Here is a 21,975-nt window from a genome sequence, read left to right on the forward strand (position 1 = left end):
TTTACACTACCTGGACGAGGCAGAAAAAGGAAGCTATCAACGGCTGCAACCAATACTTGGTGGCAACAGACACGATGGATTCAGCTTGCACAGTAAGGCGCGCACTAAACGCATGCGGTTTCCATGCCACAACTCCAAGATACACCACTGCTGACCAAAAAGCACAAGAAAAGTGCTCAAAATCATATAAATAAGCCACAGAAGTTTTGGGATTCTGTTCTATGGAGCGATAAAATACACTTTTTGGAACCTTTCGGCCCTATGGATCAGCGGTGTGTCTGGAGGAAGAAGAATAAAGCATATGCTGAAAAGAACAGTTTGTCTACAGTTAAGCATGGTGGGGGGCTCGGTGATGCTTTACATCCTCTGGCACTGGAAACCTGCAGCGTGTGGAAGGCAAGATGAATTCATTTTTGTCCTAATCCTAAGAGAAAATGTCATGCCGTCAGTAAGGAAGCTTAAGCTTGGGCGTCATTGGACCTTGCAACAGGACAATGATCCCAAGCATACCTCAAATTCCACCAAGGCTTGGTTGCAGAAGAAGTCCTGGAAGATTCTACAGTGGCCATTACAGTCACCTGACTTGAACTAAAGATGCTTGCCATGGAGGGGTTGAATAATTTAGAGACTGTCATTAAAAGTTGCATTTTCAGTTGAATTTGGGGAAACCACTTGAAACATTTGTTGTGTCGAGCTATTTCACTTACTTTTGTTTGATTTGTTCATTGCAAACAGCTGAAAATCTGTTAATTTTGCCAACAAGCCTTATTTGCAATGGGGGTTGAATAATTTCAATTACAACTATGTTTGAATTGCATTTTCATTCAAATGCATTCCTTTGTTATTAACTGTTATCAAATGTTAAATCAAATTACTAATGTTCAATCTCTAATCCCAAAATGAACAAGAATAACAGTGATGTTCTTTAGAAAAACATATACTACCATTCAAAAATTTGCTTTCAATAAGATTTTTTTGTTCAAAATTATGAAGCAGCAATGTTTAATGTTTGTGATAATAATAAGAAATGTTTCTTAAGCATTAAATCATCATATAATGATTTTTGAAGGAACTGAATTGAAAATTCAGCTTTGCATCATAGAAAAATAAGTACAGAAAGTAAGAATAGGAAGAAAGAAAATCAGCATTTTAAAGAAAAGGAGAAAGGAAAAGATTAAGTGTATGAGAGCTGATGAGCTGAAGATCCCTCCAGGGGCCCTAAGTCACCACCGAAAGCATGAGTGCAAATGCTAAGGGACATGGTGCCAATCCCACTTGCTCCGTTCCAGCTAAATTTGTTTTGAACGAATCCTGGCCCACTGGAGGAGCTGTGGTTTCGCGTCTAAGCCGTTTACACCCTGTGCACTTTGAGGCCAGGACGGGCACAGACTTGCAATTGTGGCAAAATGTCAGTTTATTCAAACTCATGTCAGAAATTTTCTTAAAACACCAAAGCGTTTCAACACCAGCTTATTTTTGAAAACCCAAAATAACGGACCACTTTTGTGTTGCAATTCTTGCAAATAAGAAATGAAGCAACGCTCAGTAAAACTACATGATCTAATAGTCTCAATTTCCCTGAAACTATTCACACTCCTGACTGCGGTCACCATAGACATACTCTCTGGAGAACAGAGTGTCGACGGCTCCCTCTGTTGGTCGCTTTTGTGTCTTTTCCTCACCACGCAATTTATTCTAACTGAACCATTTCTCAATTTAATTACCCATAGTGTTTTTCCTCACATGCTTATTCTGATGGCTGTGGTAGATTTATTTTCAATTAAGGTTTTCAATCAGGGGTCTGTGAACCCATTCCATGGGGTCAGAGGAGTAGTTACAGTGAGATTTTTATATTTAATATAATTTATTATAACTTTATATTATAAATATAATATTTATCATATTCAGGAAGGATGCATTAAATTGATCATAACTGACAGTAAATACATTTAAAATGTTTCACAGATTATATTTCAAATAAATGCTGATCTTTTACATTTTATATTTATCAAACAATCCCTGAAAAAAAGTATCATGGTTTCTACAAAAAAATGAAGCGACACAACTGTTTTCAACTTTGATAATAATAAGAAATGTTTCTTAAGTATCAAATCAGCATGTTAGACTGATTTCTGAAGGATCGTGTGACACTGAAGACTGGAGTAATGATGCTGAAAATTCAGCTTTGATCACAGGAATAAATTACATTTAGAAAAACATTCAAATAGAAAACAATTATTTTACATAGTGATATTTCACAATATTACTGTTTTTACTGTATTACTGATCAAATAAAAGAGGCTTTGACCAGCATAAAAGACTTCTTTCAAAAATATAAAAAATATCTTGCCAACTTGCATACAAATCTTACCGATTTGCATTTTCACTTTTTAGAACGAACAACTAATTATTTATTAACTTATTATTTGTTAATCATTATGCAATATTGTAATGTTGGTTATTGTTCAAAATACTGTCAATTGATAAAAAATGTAATTTAAATTAACTTTAACATAGTAAAGTATTAATGGTAACACACATTTTTTACCATTATATAATGCATTAACTAACGTGAACTAACAATGATCAACACATTTTTATAAGCCTTTGTTAATGTTAGTTAATAAAATGCTAATGTTAGTTTACAGTGCCTTAACTACACAACTGTGTATTAACAGATACAACTTTTGAACTTAAAAACGTATTAGTAATGTAAAGGTTTTCAATTAGCAAGAATAATAAATGCTGTAGAAGTATTTTTGACTGTTCACTAATGTAGTTAACTAATGTTAACAATTATAACCTCATTGTAAAGTGTTACCTTATTAATCTACAGAACTAAATTGATGTTTGAAAGTATGACTGAAAATAACCTTTTTTATAGTGTTTTAACCTTTAGAAAGGTTAAAATCCTGTTTTTTTTTAACAAATTATACTCAGCCGCCTCTCAAGGGAAAAAGAGGCGGCTGAGGGTGAATTGTGTTTTAATGGTTGTGTTTATGTGGTGACCTACTGTAGATTCGGTGAGGCCACCCACAGACACGGAAAGGCCCAGGAGTGTGTGGTACTGGTACTGAGGCAGACGCAGCAGCTGCGTGATGTGAGGAAAGGCCTGTGCCGCGGCGTTCCAGTTGAGGGAGTTTACCGCCTCTCTAGGGTACATGTAAAAAAACAAAACACCAGAGGTCAGAGATAAACATGAATGAAGCATTTGGGATGGGCCTTTTTATTGAGCTTCAGCTAAAATTGTAAACAATGAAAATCAAAAGATCTGCTTTCCAGAAACTAATATGCAAAAGTGCACCTCCCAAATTTAATGACATAATGTAAGCCGTTGCATGCAAATCAGAGGAACAAAGAGGCGTAGGTAGAAAACTAAGCCAGTATCGAGGCCAAAAAAAAAAAAAAAAAAAAAAAAGCATTTATTTTTGATGAACCGTTCTCAATAATTGAACGCATGTCTAGCAATAACTGAAGGCAGACTAGTTTTGGAGTTTTTTCCTCAATCAGAGATACATTAATGAAAACCAACAGTTTGAGCCAAAGTCATGGAGAGCCACGATTTAAAGCCCTTATTTCTACTTTAAACTAGCATTATTTTTTCCATAGTTCAATGTAGTGTTTGTAATAATAAGACCATAAACACTAAAATGCTATATAATGTAATATATAAACCAAAAATACAAGTGGCCTAAAAATATTATGAAATTATAGCTACAATTGGCCCAAAGATAAAAAAAAAATAACTTCATTCCTCTTGCGCTATTAAAGTGGTGATACAGTGAAAAATTACTTTTAATAAACTAAAGTTTATTTAAAAATCACCTAAATTAATCACATTTATATAATCAACCCGCAAATTGTTGTATATGAAAATCTTAATTGCACAAAAGGCAGTTTTAATACCAACGTTATAATGATTTGTTGTTGAAACACATTTAAACGATGGTTGTAATAAAAACTTGTTTTCATGACATTTATTCAAACATACATTAAATAATGAAGATTAGGTTCAATAAAATTGTTGAATATACAGTGCATATAATCAGCAAAAAGCTCCAAATCGAAAATAATTTTTTTTTCTATCTGACTATCGAGTTTATGGAAACTGAATGAAAAAAAATGACAAATCGATAGTCAACACAGTTGGCATTTCTAAGCTACCTTATTAAAACTACCTGTGCGCTTATTCACATGATGTGCACACAAAATAGACCTTGACAAAGTCAAAATGTGCCATCAATTTAATGTCATTGTTTCATCAGTTATCTCAGTCTGTTTCAGTCTAATCTGAAAATGTTCTGGCAAAAATGTTCCGCTGCCAAAATGTCAGTGCATTACAATTCAACTGATAAGCTATAACAAACAATTTAGGCAAAAACATTACCTGTGACTGTCTGCCGCAGAAAGCGTTTGGTATAAAAGGCTATTTTCCTCATATCATCCAATTGAAACCATGGTAATAATGCGGCCTGTGTAAAACTGCACAAAACGGTGATTGAGAATTGCAATGTCAAATTTTTAGTGAGTGCACCCTCGTGCTTTTGTGGATGCATCAAGTGTAAACCATGTTTTGATCAGATCGGTTTAATTTGTTTGCTACGTTCCGAAAAGTAGGCTTTGACCAAAATCCGATTTGGTGGAAAACATTTTTATGAGGAAATTTAATCGGAGAGACAAACGGTCTAGGAGTTTTCAGCTACTTAGCATTTTTTATCACTGTAGCACCCCCTAGGGGCCGATCAGGGTGACGCTTTGTATCTGAGTAGCGGGCAATAGTACTACCGTTTGGCCAAGTTTCACGTCTCTAGACCTTACGGTTTTGTCTGCACGATCAGCTTAGCGAAGAAAAATTCTATTAATAATAATAAATATAGCTGCAAGCAGCACTTATCAGGGTTCAAGTGTTTTCGTACAAATCTTTCGTAAAAAACACAAATATGGCGATCTGTGAGCAAGCAGTAGGTCTGTTTGTAAAACTGGACAATATTAACGTTTCCGAGCACGTGTGGCACTCACGGAGGGAAGATGCTCAATAGCTCCTCCCGGTGGGGAATGTGTGGTATTGCGGGCTCCGTGCTATGGAGCAGCCGCAGGAAAACGGTGCCGGCATGGGCTCGGTAGCGGTCGATCTTCTCTGCTGCCTGCTGGGCCAGGCAACACATCATGCGCTGAACACTACAGAAAATGAGAAAAATATCTGTGAGCAGTCTGCAATGTGCACTTGGTTAGCTGTGTTTAAGTTAAGTGAGACTGATAGTGCCTCACAGGTCAGAGGAGAGGAGCTCTGGAGCAGACGCCACCACCAGCAGGGTCACGTCCATGAGACTGCTCATAGCTGCCGCCCTCACCCTGAAACAGAACGAGCGCGAAAAATCTGAGCTACAATGTGACTCAGAGAACCGCAACCACACATGAGATGCTTCAAATATTTGTTGATGCTTTGTTAGTTATGAAGGCATTATGACAATTGCACAAGTTGATTGTTCACATTTTTAGCATCACGTTGAGTTTTTGCCATCCCTGGAGGCACCAGTGGGGATTTTGAGGAATGCAGGCCGGGGACAGCGGAGCACAATACATATGTTCAGCGTTATATTTTAAGACAATATAGTGTAGAATTGCAATAGCTGCCAGTTTAAGTTCCGGTCAAATTAAGTCAAATTTCAAATTGGTTAAATTAAGTGAAAGCTAAAAAAAATTATTTAAAAGCTAAATTAATTGAATTAATATACCAGGGCTATACATAATTATTTACATTAAATGACAAATAATGAGTCAAATAAAGTTATTTATATTTTATTTTTTATAGACTATTTTTTCGTACTTTTTTTATAATAAGTTATTTTTTTATTTTATTAAATTACAAAAATAAAACACACAATAAATAGCATAGCAATACAATACTGCTGGACTGTAAAATAAAATATATATAAATAAATAATAATAATAATAATAATACGTGATTATTCTAATATTTTTATTTCACTAAATAATAATTAAACAGACCAATACATAAATGTATTACTATATTAATACTATTGTACTGTAAAATAATACATTATTATAATAATAATAATAATAATAATACATAATAATAATACATAACAATTATAATAATAGTTGTTACTATCATTAAAATATTTTTATTTCACCAAATTATAATAATTTAACAAAACAACAAAGACATGTATTACTATTGTACTGTAAAATGAAAGTAGAATTTAAATAAATAATACATTTATTTTATAGAGCAACAGTAAAATTACAAGACTAATAGCTTACAATAGCTGTCTTAACTTCTTTGCTTGTAAACGTTAAACCATAGAACTTTTATTTTTGGCAGAAAACTGCAGGGAGATGTAGCAGATGTAGTCCATGTGGAGGAGCATTTACTGTGACCCAAGGCAGTACCTTTATTTTGAGGTTTGAATACCACGACAGCACTGTTGCACTTGTATACCGTGCAACACAAGGCAGCATGTGAACTTACCAGGCCCCTACATCCCCTCTGCTGTCCGTGCTGTAGTCGTTCATACAGCCCAGCAAGGCTTCATACACAGGCCTTATGTTGCCCTCACACAGGACGCGGTCCGGGCTTCCTTGTGCACACACTCCTACAGCTACACACACCCTGAGAAGACAAGAAAGCACAGGACACATGGACATGCAATGCAAGACGGGACAAAGCAGTGAAACTAGACATGAATTTCAGGTCCTGCAGGAAGGAGCAGGCGTTGACCAAGCTGGCTCACGCTAAGCTCTGGCAGACTGGTTCTTCAAGCGCAGAGGAGACAGGAGAAGGTGTTACTCACTGAGACATGGCTGTGGCCGCATCCCTCCTGGCTTCAGTTCGACTCTCCTGTTTCTGAGCAACTCTGCAGGCAGCCTGGAGCCCAGGCAAGATCTGTGGAACACGTAAGAGTATGCATACTCAGCCTAATGGCTCAGATTCACACTTGAGCTGAAAACAAGAGGCGTTATGAGGTGTGACCTGCTGTAGTTTGCCATGGATCATGAACGGAGGCAGCGAGCCCAAGGCGAGAGCGCAGCCACAGCGTGTCAGAACCTCGGGACTCTCCAGGGCTGACAGGTATTGACTAACCAACTGATCTGTATGGCAACAAATGGATGTAAACAAACAATAAATAGACAAAAGCATATGGACACACAATAACCACACCAACAAGTACTCGTTCAACATTTAACTCTTTCCCCGCCATTGACGAGATTTTCCATCATGTATGACACAACAACTTTCCCGCCATTTACACGTTTTTCCGGCAATCTGCGTTTTCACTGTTATACGGTAGGGGGCGCTATTACAGATCTTCTGAAATAGTTTAAGTGTCTCCGGATCCAAAAACAAGCGAGGAAGATGATCTGCGTAAACCAGGAGTGGATAGAAGCATTGCTTACACACAAGTAAGCTAACGTGATCACCAAACATTCGACAGGATGTAATTCAAAACTGCCTAATGTTACCGAATGAAATATCGACCCAGGAAAAGGTATATGACATTAATATACATCATAATAATAAGCACAACCTGCTATTGTGTTAAATGAATTAGTTTCCTGTACCTTGCATTTTCAGGTCAGCTACCCCGGGTTGAACCTGATAACACTGCCGACACAACGCTGCCAATGCTGAGACCGCGGCATCCTACAGAAAACACATTATATTCTCATAACGACCACATTCGGTACAGTTGTAAGGCCTTCTGGGTGTTTAGGTGGTGCCTGTACCTGTACACCCCGTCTGGCACCGCTGGAGAACAGGTGAAGGTTCTTCAAGCTGTCGTCTATTAGCCATTGCCAACCAGCTGAAAGAAATCAGAATACACATTAACTCACAATCACAAACAAGTCGACAACATTACAAATCCATCAAACAATTACTCCTCCGTGAGACACTTGTGGTCAAACATATTTAAATAAGGCAATTGTAAAGAGGCGTGGTTGACTCACTGATAACTGGGTCATCTTTAAAAGGCATCTTGGAGAGAGAGAGCTTTTCAATGAGGCCACAGACTGAAAAAAAAAAAAAAAAGACAAAGGAAAAGGGTGTAAAAAAAAAAAACTTTTTAAAGTAACTAGGCCATCTGCAATGTCTTAAACTTCTATTTCCTGACCTATTAATCACTGATTCTTAAGATATGGGACAAAACACGTCCCTCAACTTTATGTGCCATTAGTTTTTGGCAGCATTTCCACTTACTTCATTACTTTTTACAATGAATTATATTCAACATTTAACTTGATTTTATCTTTAATTTGATCAAAATCTCATGCACATCCCCTTAAACCGCCTGTCATCATACCAGAATTTGGTTGATTTTTTTAAAGAAACAATGTACCGATATGAAAATTTTGGCCGATATCGATAACTCTTCAAAATAACTCAAATAACTCTCAAAAAATATTTGAAAGCTGATAACCGATGTATTGGCCGATAAATCTAAATCCAAATTTTGCATTTTTTTTAATGCAACCATCAAAAACAACCATTAAATCCATGTCCCAAGCACACAATTATAATGGTGTTCTCATTAGAATTGTATGTAGCCTATATGACAGCAATTCAAAACCATCAAGGCGAACAGTGTGCATCAGAAGTGTCTCAGCTGAAGGAAATAATCCATTATTTAATATATTAATTTAATATATCGGACAAATTTTCTTATTGGCCGATACCAATATGGTGGCCAACATACAACCTGTGCATCCCTAGTGCTTGCCCATGCAAAAAAAAAACCAAAAGAAGTACAAGTTTCTAGATACCAAATTGGTAAGATGTTTAATGAACTTATCAGATCGCATTATAAGAACACTAGCTGCATTTAATCCATATTACTAGGGATGTGCATAGGTATACTGAAGTTACACCATTGATCTCTGTTGTAAAAAATGATGCATTAAGTGACTTTTTGCTGAATAAGGAAATTCTGTAACAACTACAGTTCTAGCTGACACTCTATTAAAGCAGGGTTTCTCAAACTCGGTCCGGGCTGCTTCAACCCTGATCAAACACACCTGACCAAGCTAATCAATGTCTTCAGGATCACTAGAAACTCACAGCTAGGTGTGTGTTGATCAGGGTTGGAGCTAAACTGTGCAGGACAGTGGCCCTCCAGGACCGAGTTTGAGAAACTCTGTATTAAAGCAACACAAAAGCCCCCCTACAGGTTGGAAGCGGAATTGTCCATTACCGCTGTTGTAAATAATTTAGCCTACCGTCGCACACACGCTATTTGTTTATCCAGCACCAGCTTTGGAAATAACGATGTCCACAGACAAGGTAGAGTATGCTCCATGATTTTATGAAAGTATGATGTATTGCGACATCAGAAACGGCTATTTTTTATATAGGCTCCACCTATCGGCTGTAGTAACGCTTGCCGTAAAGCAAGTCAAATTTGTAGTTTCTTATGTCTCATTTGAACTACAGATCCGCTACCCAATCTGGCAAACTTGCAAAGTGCGGTTCTAGCCGATAGAGGGTTGCAAAGCGAATGCAGAAGTGCCGTTCACCCTGTTACGAGTTGATGAACCACTCAAACGATTTTGGAAACATTATTTTAAGGTACAAAAGAATCTTTGGTGTTGCTTTAAATGAATGTAACAGACCGCTCCATCTTGAGACAGATTTTTGAAAATAAAGCAATAAGCCCCAAGAAGCCGTGGTTTACAGTGAATTCAGAACAGCTAAGAGGTGCTGTTAGAGTGTTCTAAATTCATTGTAAATCACAGCTCCACTGGGATTATTGCTTTTATAAAACGTTTTTTCCACATACCCGTCAAGGTTTCATAAAATAAACACACAGACACAAAAATGTAATGCTATTGATAAAAAAAAATATTATTCTCCCGCCAAGCAATGTAGTTCTTCAGAAGCAGAATCCTTGCCAAGCAACACATAAGCGGTGCTCGAAACCGTCCTCTATACCCTCATTCACTATTCCCTACATTACTCCCATTTTATAGTCCATTTGAAGGAGTGATTGACAACGAGCGCAGAAAGGGCTGCCGCTTTTGCATCATTTGTGCTTCTTGTTTAATAATCATTTGAAACTTAGCAAACTGGCAGCTCCAGTAGTAAGATGAAAAGATAAACTGGCATGTATAAACCTTAATTAAACAATACAATAATCCGATTAAAAATGAATTTATAACTGTATGATATTACGCTGTACCCACATTGGACCAGCGGTTTGGAAAATGGATGGATGATTCAGCTGCGGGCGACATGCGGGAATTCATTCGGCGAGACCCTCACAATACATTATGGGTATTCTCTAGCCATTGAGCGCACATCGGTTGTTCACTCGTTATTGGGGTGCATTACGGGATTGAATGAGTGCACTCGATAACGTCCACTATGGTTTCGGACACCACTACAAATGGCTGTCCTCTCAAATAGAGTGATATTTAAGGGTATATGGGCTGATTTTGGACACAGCCCACAGAAGCAGTGGCACAGTAATCCTGATGTTATGCCGTCACAGGTGTATGTTTGTTGAGTAATTTAAAACAGCTTCGAAAACAGCTCAACCAGTCATAATCAAGGACCAGAATTATCCATTTTATAATAAATAATTAAAACATGCAGCACTTAAAAAAAAGTGAATCCAAGTGCTGAACACCTGTCAAGCCTGTCATTATTGAAAATCAGCGTGTTCTTTTAATGATCATAATGATAATCTGTAGGCGGCGCATAAAGGTGATCTTTAAGGTGTTTTTCATTGAGTTGATCAGAGTCTTCGTCAAAACCACCATATAATCGGATAACACGGACATCTGTAATTTTCTTCTAAAGAAAATGTTCTGGTGGTTTGCTAGGGGATTTTTGTACTAGCCCAAGTCAAAAGAGCTAAGTCTAAGTCTTATTGATATTCTGGTTCCTATATGGCGTAGGTCCCGCCTTCCACCACTTCCTGCCAGAGCAAAATTATAAGTGGTACACACCTCTCCTTAATTTGAGGTATTATTCATGTCTGTATCAGAAAGCTACAGATTTGTTCAAACCACTAACCATTAGTATGAGCTATAGTAGTAATGAGGCTTTCTTTATGTCACACACACATATTCATTTATAATTTCAACACGTGAAGCACAATCAATTCTACAGCAATATTATTTCTTACCAGCTGGTCTCATTAGCTCTCCACCAAATCCCCTAGGGGTAAAAACAAAACATCAGTTACAAGCTATAGAAAAATAAATGCCCCTAAAAAGCTTTGATGTCAATTATTGCCAGGTTATGAAGCAAGTGCTTACCTGTACTGTTTTCTGTCAGAGAGCTAAAGTGAACAAACACATGGAGGATCAGTTGCAAAAAAAACCTGCTTTTTTTCTTTTATTTCACGAAATAACACAAGAGACTAATTCTGCAGACCTTTTGATGAATGTCTTTAAGGCCTTCAATGGTGTCAGAGGACAGGAAGTCAGTCACTGACCTACAAGGAAAAAAATGCATTAAATAAAATAAAGTTATGGTTAGGCAAAGCTGTAATAAATAAAAGCGGGTGTAACCTATTGTTCTGGGAGGCCAGCTCATAGAGAGCATGAGTGATCTCAGCGCAGGCCAGGATAGCGCCGTGACGGCGGTGTAAATCCATCCCTGTCGCCATGGGCAGCAGCTGGGGTAAAACTGAAATCAAAAATAAAGGTAAGATGGCACAACATTTTAGGCATCTGTGTAGAGGTGAAAAAGCTGTGTTGAAGAATTGGGTTTGCTGTATGTGCACAGACGAAAACTATGGTGAAAAATGTTCGTCAACAAGCTTTATTCCCATGACTAAGACGAGACGACACCAAGGTCATTAAACGATAACCGACTATAGCAGCAAGCCTGTTGATATAGTCAGTGTTACGTGGTGTTGAGCCACACACTGATTACATCACCGCCCTCAACCGTCGTTTTGATTTTGTATAGTAATAAAACTAATTTAGTTCAGTTAGAGAACAGTCACTACAATTAAAAACTGAACATGTCTGCTCATTTCAGCGTGAGCCGAACGAGAGTCGTAGCACAGATCAGCAGCAGGAGTAACATTTCATTTATCACACGACGAGAGTGAGGCGAGCTCAGCTGACTGACAAGACGATGGCGGAAGATTTGGTTTCAAAGCAAAATGTAAAAGCACCTATTTGGCAATATTTTGGATTAAACCCAATGCTAATAGGGAAACTGAAAACTGTTGTGTTTTTCATTATGAATAATAATGAACCCACCAATTAAGCAATTGCCTTCCCCGAATTACCGCTAATTCGTAAAGTAAAATATGTGTCCACTGGTGCGGAGCAGAGTGAGCATTTCCAGTTCATTCCTATGAAAGCTAAGCTTCACGCTGCGGTGGCTCTACTTCCATAAGGATAAATTGAAAACGCTTTCTCCGTGATGAACTGTAATAAATCCAAACATGGATCTCGCATATGTTGTTTGCGATTGTGGTTGCTGAATTTTCCATTGTTTTAATATAAAAACATGTAAGTAATTTGGAATTACTATTAGGAATTTCACTGTTTTAATTTTTGAGAGACGTTTCGTGTTTGACCAGTTTTCATAATGTAGAGAGTGTGTTAATTTTATATGTAAAAATTAGGGATGGGACGAAATATCGTTTGACGAAATATCGCGATACAAAACGTGACGAAACGCATCGAGGTCGAAAAAAATGGATCGCGAAATAAAGATAGATGGCACTGCTGCATGATTTGCGTAGTATATGTAATAAAATATGTATATTTTATTGACACTGGAACAGTATGCATTCAAAAAGAATGCTTATTTAATTCAATAATAAATATTACAAAAAGTTGGCTTTAGCTGGATTCGAACCCCAGTCTCGGTGAACACCTGCAATAGAAAACAGTGTAATATAAATGCGTGATTTTCCCACACGAAGAAACCGGAAATTGTATCATAAGACCTATGCTGAGGAAGACATATCTCTGAACGTCACATTTCACCTTTTCTTTTCGATTTTCTGCGTTTTTCGCATCCACAGCCTGTATTTTGAATGGTGTTTGACAATTCAGAGCCACCGTGCAAGCGAACGACAAAATCCAGCTGTTCGGTTCTGTCTGCCCAGCGCTTCCGCCGGCCGTGTGTGTGTGTGTGTCCATACCTTAGACATACTGCCAGTCTCTGTTCAGGATCGATTGGTTCACGGAAATTGGTCGTCTTCTTTTTAATATGTGGCTCCAGTATCGCTAGCAAAGCATCAAACTGTTCCACTGACATTCTGAGGTAAATTTTGAATTGCTCGGGATAATTTCGCAACTCCTTGATAAGGAGGTGAAACTCTCCTTCCTCTCGGCGCAATCTCAGGATTGGATGGACCCAATATTTTCCTCTTTCTTTTTCTCTTTTTAAGAAGAAAGAGGGCAACGAAATCATCCTCACTGCTTGACGAATCCATTTAGTATTTTTTGCGCAAAGGTTTAATAAATACGCATCGGACTCAGTGTGCAAGGTTTCTGTGCGTGACGAATTTTAAGGCTGACGAACACGAAAAAACGCATACGAAAATTTCGGACTCAGTGTGCAATGGCCTTAAGACTGTCTGTAAGCTATGCCATGCTGTCATTCCGTACACCACATCCAACACATCCAACATGAACCACCACCTTCAACGTCACCATAATAAAGTTGTTGTTATACAGTAATATTTTTTTCTTTTTTGATATCGTATCGTGACGTATCGTATCGTGACCCTGGCATATCGAGGTGCATCGTATCGTGAGTTTAAGTGTATCGTCCCATCCCTAGTAAAAATAGCCTATAATAAATCAGAAACTAAAATGAGGAAAAATAAACCATAACATTCCCTTGATGCTTATAGGGGAAAGTGCAAAAATTCTGATGACAAGTCAAAATAAATTTCGCAAATGACTACAATCGTTGCGATTATGATCTTGGGCAAACTAATCGTTATTATCAGTTTAACCATTACGCATTACGCAGTCAACTAAAACTTGACTAAACAAAAACAGGACAATGTTGACTAAATGAAAAAACTGAAAAGTACATAAGACTAAATAAAAAAAATTAATAGCTGAGAAAATGAACACTATTCTCACCTGTGTTAGCCATGTATTCAGGAGCCTGGGCAGTTAGATTGTGCAGTGCTTTCGTGGCCAGCTCTCTGATCACCCTAATAAATGCGAATACAGCTTTAGTTAAAATTATAAAATAGCTAAAATAGCTAGAAATCCAATTGAAACAGTACAATTACTTACCCGTCCCAGTGATTGATTTTCATAGCCACCAAGTGGTCAATTAAGGGTTTGGTGTATTCCTCAAAACCAGCGATGTAGACACTGAAAAAAATCGTACATTCGTTTTTCACAGCCATTTCTGACTGTTAGTATTCAAGAGGCGGATTTTGCTACTGTACTTAAGGCCACATATGTAAATGACAAGAATTATGATTTGTTCATATGCATGTGGGTATGGCATGCAGGCGGTCATATGCTAGGGAATTTGGAGGCTCAAATTAGCTTGAGCTGAGAAATCAACCCGACCAAATGGTCTCGACGAAGCCTCGGTTACCTCTCTAACTGATCAAATGTATCAGTTTGAGGAAGAATCATAGCTTGTATGCATTTGTATGTGTGTGTGTGTGTGTGCAACGACAGCTACTCCACAAAATGAACTTGTCAATCCATCTTGATGAATGAAACTATGTAGAACAAACAGGGGCGTCACATGTGACTTGCATAAACACATTTTGGAATGTTTTGAAAAGAAATTGACTCGAACAAGAAAATAAGTCCCAAAACAAAAGGTCTTTACAGTAGGTGTGAAAAGACCTTTAGCATGCTTATTGTTCTGATGTCAACAGTTTCTGAACGGCCTAGTTTTACTGTTTTAAAGCATACGTTTACTAAAAAGGTTTGTCCAGACTGCTAGGGGGACTGCTATCATATGTCAACTTTAAGGGTGTGTTCACACTTGTAGTTCGGTTCTCTTGGTTCCTTTGGTCCAGACCAAAAAAGAAAATACATTTAGTTCTGGTTCGCTTTGCGTTCACACTGTCATTTTTAACACAGAACCTTCAGATACAAAGCAAAAAAAGGCTTTTATGATGTATATTTTGCGACAGACCTCGTCGAACATTGGAAACAATGCTGTGTTCTGGGCTAAACGCGCTCGTTGTGTGTGCATAGCCTAAATATGATGGCTTTTGATGGAACTGATAACTTGTGAAGAGCTTATAAAATGTGTAAAGGAGTCAAAACAGCAGCAGGAATCCCTCCGTCACACACAAACGAAGATCTGCTGCGAGGAGACTTAGTTCTGATGCCTGTACCCAACTGTGATGGGCAACATCGCGACTACGACGAGAAAAAACAGGTGTGCTTGTATTGAGAATTCTGTCCTTTTTAGGGTTGCATCTTGTGACATCATGTCCTGTTTTTGTTGCGTTCATATTTCAATGGAACTGCACCAGAGTTCGCTGGAAAGCGGACCGAGACCCATCTTTTCAGCGGTAAGACTCGAGTGTGGCTCTTTGCTCCCTAAGGCTAGCATTTTTCACATTGCTTTTTCACTACATTGAGATGACGCAGTCAGATGGTGGCATTTTTCGGAAGGGTGGGACACAAGAAAGGGACAAGACAGACACGACAGCGTAACCACTGCTTCACTCATAGATGCATTCAAAAAATACCGTGATTGTGCTTTGATTTGTCTGACTGTTCTGAGAAATGGGGTGTATGATTGATCTACCTGAGGCATGTACACTGAGGAACAATGGAGCTTAATTAAGCACATCAAAACAGCTCTTAGTCACACATTGTCACCTCCTTACTCCTTACCTAATGGCCAAGTAGCAGTTATTCAGGTTACCGACCGTGAAGTAGTCCGCCGCTGTGACAATGTCTATGCCATGGGGGAAAGTGCCCTGTGGAGACAGGATATCCCAGGGGATCAGATTAGACACACAGACACGGCAGGCTTCACAGTTGCACTACAAATCAGTGCAGGTGTTAATAATGGATCTGAATATGTAAGTGTATTTCTTTTTCGTCGTACCTGTCTGCCCACATTCTCTTGGAAAGCAGCCTAAAAGAAAAGGAAGCAAACATTACATTTTCTAAGATGTCTTATTGTACGCAAAAGTGTGTATTTTGTTTCCCTGTTACAATACTTTCTCCTATCCAGATGTTACATTAAGCAAACTCATTGTTGCGAATGCTTTTAAATACTTCAGAAACATTTCCAGTTACAAAAAAAAAAGAAAAAAAAGCAGCTTTTAAAAGAATTTCAGGATAAACTCACAGACGCGGCCTTTCTGCAGGTGATGTTCCTGTCAAACACAGTTGCGATGACCAGCGCACTGTAAAGGTAGAAACAAATGAAAGATCATAGATAGAATGACATCTATATATCTATCTATCTATACTAGGACAACTGTTATTATATATCATGCATCCCATCTCTTGATTTTGTTAGTTTGGCAGCCTGAGGTAACGCACATTTACCGCTTTCACTCAAACGTGTACAGCTCTAAACTTTAACAACTTTATTATTAAAAATATTATAAAAAAACAAGCGTGTAGTTCTCATCTCAAAACTCATCTATCATTTCAGTGCCCCCATAAACCTGTTGCACTCTTTTCCCTTAAATCCACCACTCCTCCTCCTCAATCGAGCTGTGTGAACGTGCCCGCGAGGTATTCCCACCGTCACTCACAGCCTGGGAGAATGAAGTACACAAACATACACAGCACACACGCACAAGCCTACGGGCTTAACACGGCCGCGCTGGTTTCGATGAACAACTGATAGTGGCCCGGAGCAGCATAAAATGGACAGAGACTGAACATGCATGCAGAGCTAGACACGTCACTGTTATTGTTTTATAATAACGCCTTACGGAAACCATTGAAAACTTCGGCTTGTGCAATGTGCAGTGTAGTCGTAGTAAGAAATAGTTCTTCCTTACTTTCTTCCAAAAAAAAAAACACAAAAAGGAAGAAGAATTGTGCTGGTCACACTACAAAAATGCAATCACAGTGAATGGAGACTGAAGCTTTTAAGACTCAAACAGGACTTTTATTAATGTGCTTCATACAACTGCTATATTTCAAATCTTTCAAAGCCATATAATACGTTTGTTTGAAGAACAAACCAGAGCGACCAGTACAACTTCTTCGAAATGTCTCTTTTTGTTCCCCTGAAGAGAGTCATATTTATTTGGAACAAGATTTAGTTAGAGTAAATAAAGACTTATCATAGCGGAGTGAACTTTTCCTTTAAATTAAGTGTCCCCAAAAACTGTAAAATGTACATGCTGTGAAAAACAGAGGAGACCACAGATGATTCATTATTCTTAAGAATCTGTTCTTTTTTTCTTTTTTTTTTACTTTTGTAAATATACTACTGCTCAAAAGTTTGCAGTAGGTAAGATTTTCACGTTTTGTTTTTTCCAAAAAAAACAAAAACAAAAAAAAAACAGTAAAAACCATAACATTGTGAAATATTACAATTGAAAATAACAGTTTTCTAATTTAAAATATTTTAAAAATGTAATTTATTCCTGTGATGTTAAGCTGAATTTTCAGCATCATTACTCCAGTCTTCAGTGTCACATGATCCTTCAGAAATCATTCTAATGTGATAATTTGATGCTCAAGAAACATTTATTATTATCAATGTTGAAAACAGTTCGATCATATTTTTGTGAAAACTGATTCTTTGGGGGTTTTTTTCACGATTCTTTGAAAGTTCAAAAGATCAGCATTTATTTGTAACAATGTAAACGTCTTTACTGTCACTTTTGATAAACTGAATGCATCCTTGCTAAATGAAAGAAATAATGTCTTTTAGAAAAATCGGACCCCAAACTTTTGGTAATTTATATCTAAAAAAAAGAATTGAGGAAAAAAATATAACAATAGCGTAGTTTCATGCAATGACACGGTTTCTGAAAGCGTCAGTAAGCTCATAGAAACAGCCTATGACTGCTGATGAAATTAGAACAGGACTCGACAGGCCTTCAGACTGGGTGCCAAATGGTGACCGAAACCCACGACAACAGACGAAACCTGGCAGCACCGTGGGGGTAGGGAGGAGGGAAGTTGCGGGGAGGGCCAACAAACCGAAGGAGCAATGAAAAAGCACAGTCAGTTACATGCAGGCCCGCACTTGTCCTAAACAGTGAGAGGGGGAGTAGCGGAGCATCTTTCAGCTGTCATTCTTGTAATATCATTATGTTTTTTACGGTGACTGAAAGGCTTACTGTTGAACCTTGGGAGGGGAAAAAAAAATGCTTTCTGCTGATGAAACCGTTTCGCTGAGCTGAATCACCACTACATCACCACACAAACCGAACATGGCAGAATTGCTAGAGGATTTAAAGAATACAGTTACACAGCAAACCCCTAACCATAAGTCTGAGTCATAATAGCAAGCACCACAGTTAAAGGAAATACACAACGTCCTTGTGGGACACCGCAGAAAAAAACGTTAACTTTCTGAAAAAGATCCATGAAATAATACTCGCTGTTAGGGCTGTCACGATACCTATTTTAAGTTAAATATCCAGAAATGGCGCATTTCAAGGCCGAGAATCCATAAACCGTATTACTTCCGTTTTATACGGCTGCAACAACTAATCGATAAAATCGATAACAATCAATAATGAAAATCATCGACAACGAATGTCATTATCGATTAGTTAATGCACAATTAGGGGTGTAACGATATTCGAACCGAACCGAAAAACCGCGATACACCACCCACGATACGAATCGCGATACTCTCATGGCGTACCGAACACGCCCGCCCCGCCCCCTGCTGGCCCGGCTCATTGGACCTCATGTCTTATGTGTACACAACGAATACAGCATTGTTGCCTAACCACCATTAACCACATTTAATCGCAATAAGCTCAGTGTTTTGTTACTTTCGATAATAAGCAAGGTGTAATCTTTCAAATTCTGTCTAATTGATCACGAAATTCAAACATTAAATGTCGTTTTGGCGCTCTTTGATGTGGTGTGACAGATCACCGTACTAGGCTCCTCATTTAAAGCGGCAGCACGAGTAAACGCGATTCTTTTCCTCAGTTACAGAATAAACATGAATGGACACCTGAAGGTATGTTGAAAGATACAGTATACTTACTGAAAGGCATCATAACTCGTGTAATTGCTCAGTCAGTGTTTCAACAGCGGAAATATGTCAATAAAACGCTTAGTTTTTCCACATAGCTTTATTTAACAGTTAACGTTACCTCAGGCAAGTCATTCAGTGTCCACAGCTTGTTGGTTTGCTAAGGAAATGAACTCTTTCACTAAATAAATGCACAATATTAGCCTATATATTATATTTTACCTGTTGATGACATCTTGATTATTTAATGTATGTTTAAAATATCTGTCATGAAAATGACAGCAACTGTGTAAATGATTATATTTCAATAATAAATTAGAGTAAAAACATGTTAATGTAAAAACTGCCTTATGTGCAGTTTACATGTTTTCATACAATTTGTTACTTGAGTGTTGATTATTATTATTATTATTATTATTATTATTATATCTAAAAATAAATAGCAACTGAATTTAGGCTAAAAGTCTAGGCTCTGTTGTTAAGCTTTAATGTTATAGTAATGTGCAAGTAAGGGTATAGTTTACAGCATTAGCAGATTATTTTTTTTATCCTTGTGAAACGTTTACTTGTAATTGAATTAATTTAAAGACAAGGACACAATTTGCTAATTAAAGCACTGTTTAAAAAAAAAAAAAAAAAAAAATTAGCTTTCTAAACCCCCCACTCCACCTAAATGAACCGAACCGAACCGAACCGAGACGTCAAAACCGTGGGACGTACCGAACCGTCAGTTTTGTGTATCATTACACCCCTATGCACAATGCAAAAAACTTCTGCCAGCCACGTCAAATTACAGCACTGAATAACACATTTCTATGGACAAAATGCATCTAAAAGTAGCGGAGGAAAAGGAGTGAGTTGTTGCGGGATTGGTGCGTGATCCAAGCCGCCTAAAACATGAGAATTCTTAATTTTAAGCATCAAGCTAATGCATAAGCGTGATGTTTAACGTGGTTTGCGCTGTCAGGCGCTTTGACAGATTGTGCTGTTTAATGTGTGAGATACATTTCCTCAGTGCAAAACTTGCATTTTACGGTTATATCCTTATCTGTAAATGTTACAAATTCACGTGAGTATTTCCATTTTGCATGAAGGCTCGTCCTGACAGTCTGCGTTAAACTTCAGACTTTACCGAATGAGCGCCGGCGCATTAAAGGAGGAGACAATTAATATACAGTGCAAAAAAATTAATTTAGCTGAAATATCTGTTGTTGGATGTTACATTTAGGTTTAAAAGTCTACATGTAATTCAGGTATTTTATGAGAGCAGTAACTGTAAAGGAATAACAGCGTGCAATTGAATATAAATGTAAGACGTTTCTCACATTAACAAGATAAAGAAACGACAGTGACAGTGTCCAGAGTGCATTCCTCTAATGTTAACACTGAGTTTGTGTTTATATTGTTTTGTATTATCTTAATTTTTAATGCAGAGAAACTGTCCTTTTGTTTTAGAACTCAAATAATGTATAGCATAGATAGTGAATATATCTAAGTTTTCACAGCATTCAGTTGACACATTTGTTTGAAGGCCAACATTGTTTGTTTGAAGGCCAACATTGGGCAGGATGTGGAAGTTTGTTTAGTTAAAAAAAAAAAAAAAAAAAGAATTTTATCCGATTATTCGAAGTAATAATCGACCAACTAATCGATTATCAAAATATTCGTTAGTTGCAGCCCTGCATAGTGCTACTGTAGAATCATAAAGGTTGTGATTAAATTAAATACATAGATGTGCTGCGGGTTTCTGAGTAAAGCGTGGTGCTTTAATTATACAGTATATATGCGTGCAGGCTGCAAGTTTCTTCCAGCGTCTTAAAGAGCGGCTCAACTCACAGTAAATGCTGCTCCACACTAACTCTCTAAGTCTCTACATGTGCTGTTTGTGTGGTGTTCCAATAGCGTGCATTTGGGAACACACATATAAAGTGCGCTTTGTGTTTCATAGCAAAGTGCTGCACTGTTATTTTTATTACCACAATTCTTTTTTTGGGATTACTCACTTAATCGTCAACTTTTTTTTTTTTTTTTTTTCAGATTATTCGATTACCACAACAGTTGTTAGTGACAGACAGGCATATTTCACTGATGCTACAGTGAAATATGAAAGAACACAACAAACATGGAATCTGTGCAGATTTCCAAAGAATCAACTAGGTCTACACAGCCTCCACCCCTTGCTTGTCCTTTTATTCAGTATTTAAGCTTTATATAATTTGATAATGCGTTCAGCTACCAATAACGGCACAGTACTCTCAGCATTGTTTAACACATTTTACCATTATTAAATTCACTCTGCAGATTTTCTCAGAAAATCAGTGTAAAAAAATCTCATCAGTCATGTGTATCAAGGCATTACTAAATGTTTGAAGAATCTTTAAGCAGGTGTGCAACTGTTGTAGTCCACAAAAACTTGTAGTCCAGTTTAGAGCTTTTGGTAGAAGTGAAGACTGTCAAGTAATTATTTTGGTTTCATTGTCACACAAAACAACCATATGACTTCAGTTCAGAAGACTTTTTTGTTGTTGTTGTTGTTGTTGTCCTTTTTGGAGCTTCAACTGTAAAAAAGCCACATAATTTTTTTTGGGAACTTTGTGTTCTTTTGTTTGTTTTGTTTTTTGACAAATCAAAGGGAGTGGTTCTCATTGGTTAATGGTTCTCATTTCAGGTTTGCATTCCTGTTTGTAATAACGTGACGGCATAGGGTGAAATATTCCTGTAATTTAATGATCTAAATGATCAACTTTTTTGTAAGTAGTTTGTAATCTTTTGTCAGGTTCATCCAGGGTTCATACACATTTTTTTCCTATACATTTTCATCACTTTTCCATGACTTTTGAGACAAT

General features: G+C 37.5%; 1 protein-coding gene across 2 annotated transcripts in view; it reads right to left on the reverse strand.

Annotated features, from left to right (window-relative positions):
- The window catches only part of tbcd (tubulin folding cofactor D), a 46,680-nt gene that overhangs the window by 9,255 nt on the left and 15,450 nt on the right, over positions 1–21,975 (reverse strand). The window contains exons 15-32 of one of the 2 annotated variants that reach the window (XM_084419380.1): positions 16,292–16,349; positions 16,046–16,075; positions 15,829–15,914; positions 14,248–14,328; positions 14,089–14,162; positions 11,536–11,653; positions 11,399–11,459; positions 11,281–11,303; positions 11,148–11,179; positions 7,972–8,034; positions 7,750–7,826; positions 7,585–7,666; positions 6,995–7,113; positions 6,816–6,907; positions 6,494–6,634; positions 5,269–5,352; positions 5,020–5,178; positions 3,014–3,152 (exon numbers count right to left, since the gene is read on the reverse strand). In XM_084419380.1, coding sequence (XP_084275506.1) covers positions 3,014–3,152; positions 5,020–5,178; positions 5,269–5,352; positions 6,494–6,634; positions 6,816–6,907; positions 6,995–7,113; positions 7,585–7,666; positions 7,750–7,826; positions 7,972–8,034; positions 11,148–11,179; positions 11,281–11,303; positions 11,399–11,459; positions 11,536–11,653; positions 14,089–14,162; positions 14,248–14,328; positions 15,829–15,914; positions 16,046–16,075; positions 16,292–16,349 — 1,519 coding nt within the window. Of the gene's footprint in view, positions 1–3,013; positions 3,153–5,019; positions 5,179–5,268; positions 5,353–6,493; positions 6,635–6,815; positions 6,908–6,994; positions 7,114–7,584; positions 7,667–7,749; positions 7,827–7,971; positions 8,035–11,147; positions 11,180–11,280; positions 11,304–11,378; positions 11,460–11,535; positions 11,654–14,088; positions 14,163–14,247; positions 14,329–15,828; positions 15,915–16,045; positions 16,076–16,291; positions 16,350–21,975 lie in introns of both variants that reach the window. The other variant, XM_084419381.1, reaches the window with a different exon arrangement.

This window comes from Rutilus rutilus, assembly GCF_951802725.1.
Source record: "Rutilus rutilus genome assembly, chromosome: 1".
Taxonomy (NCBI): Eukaryota; Metazoa; Chordata; class Actinopteri; order Cypriniformes; family Leuciscidae; genus Rutilus; species Rutilus rutilus.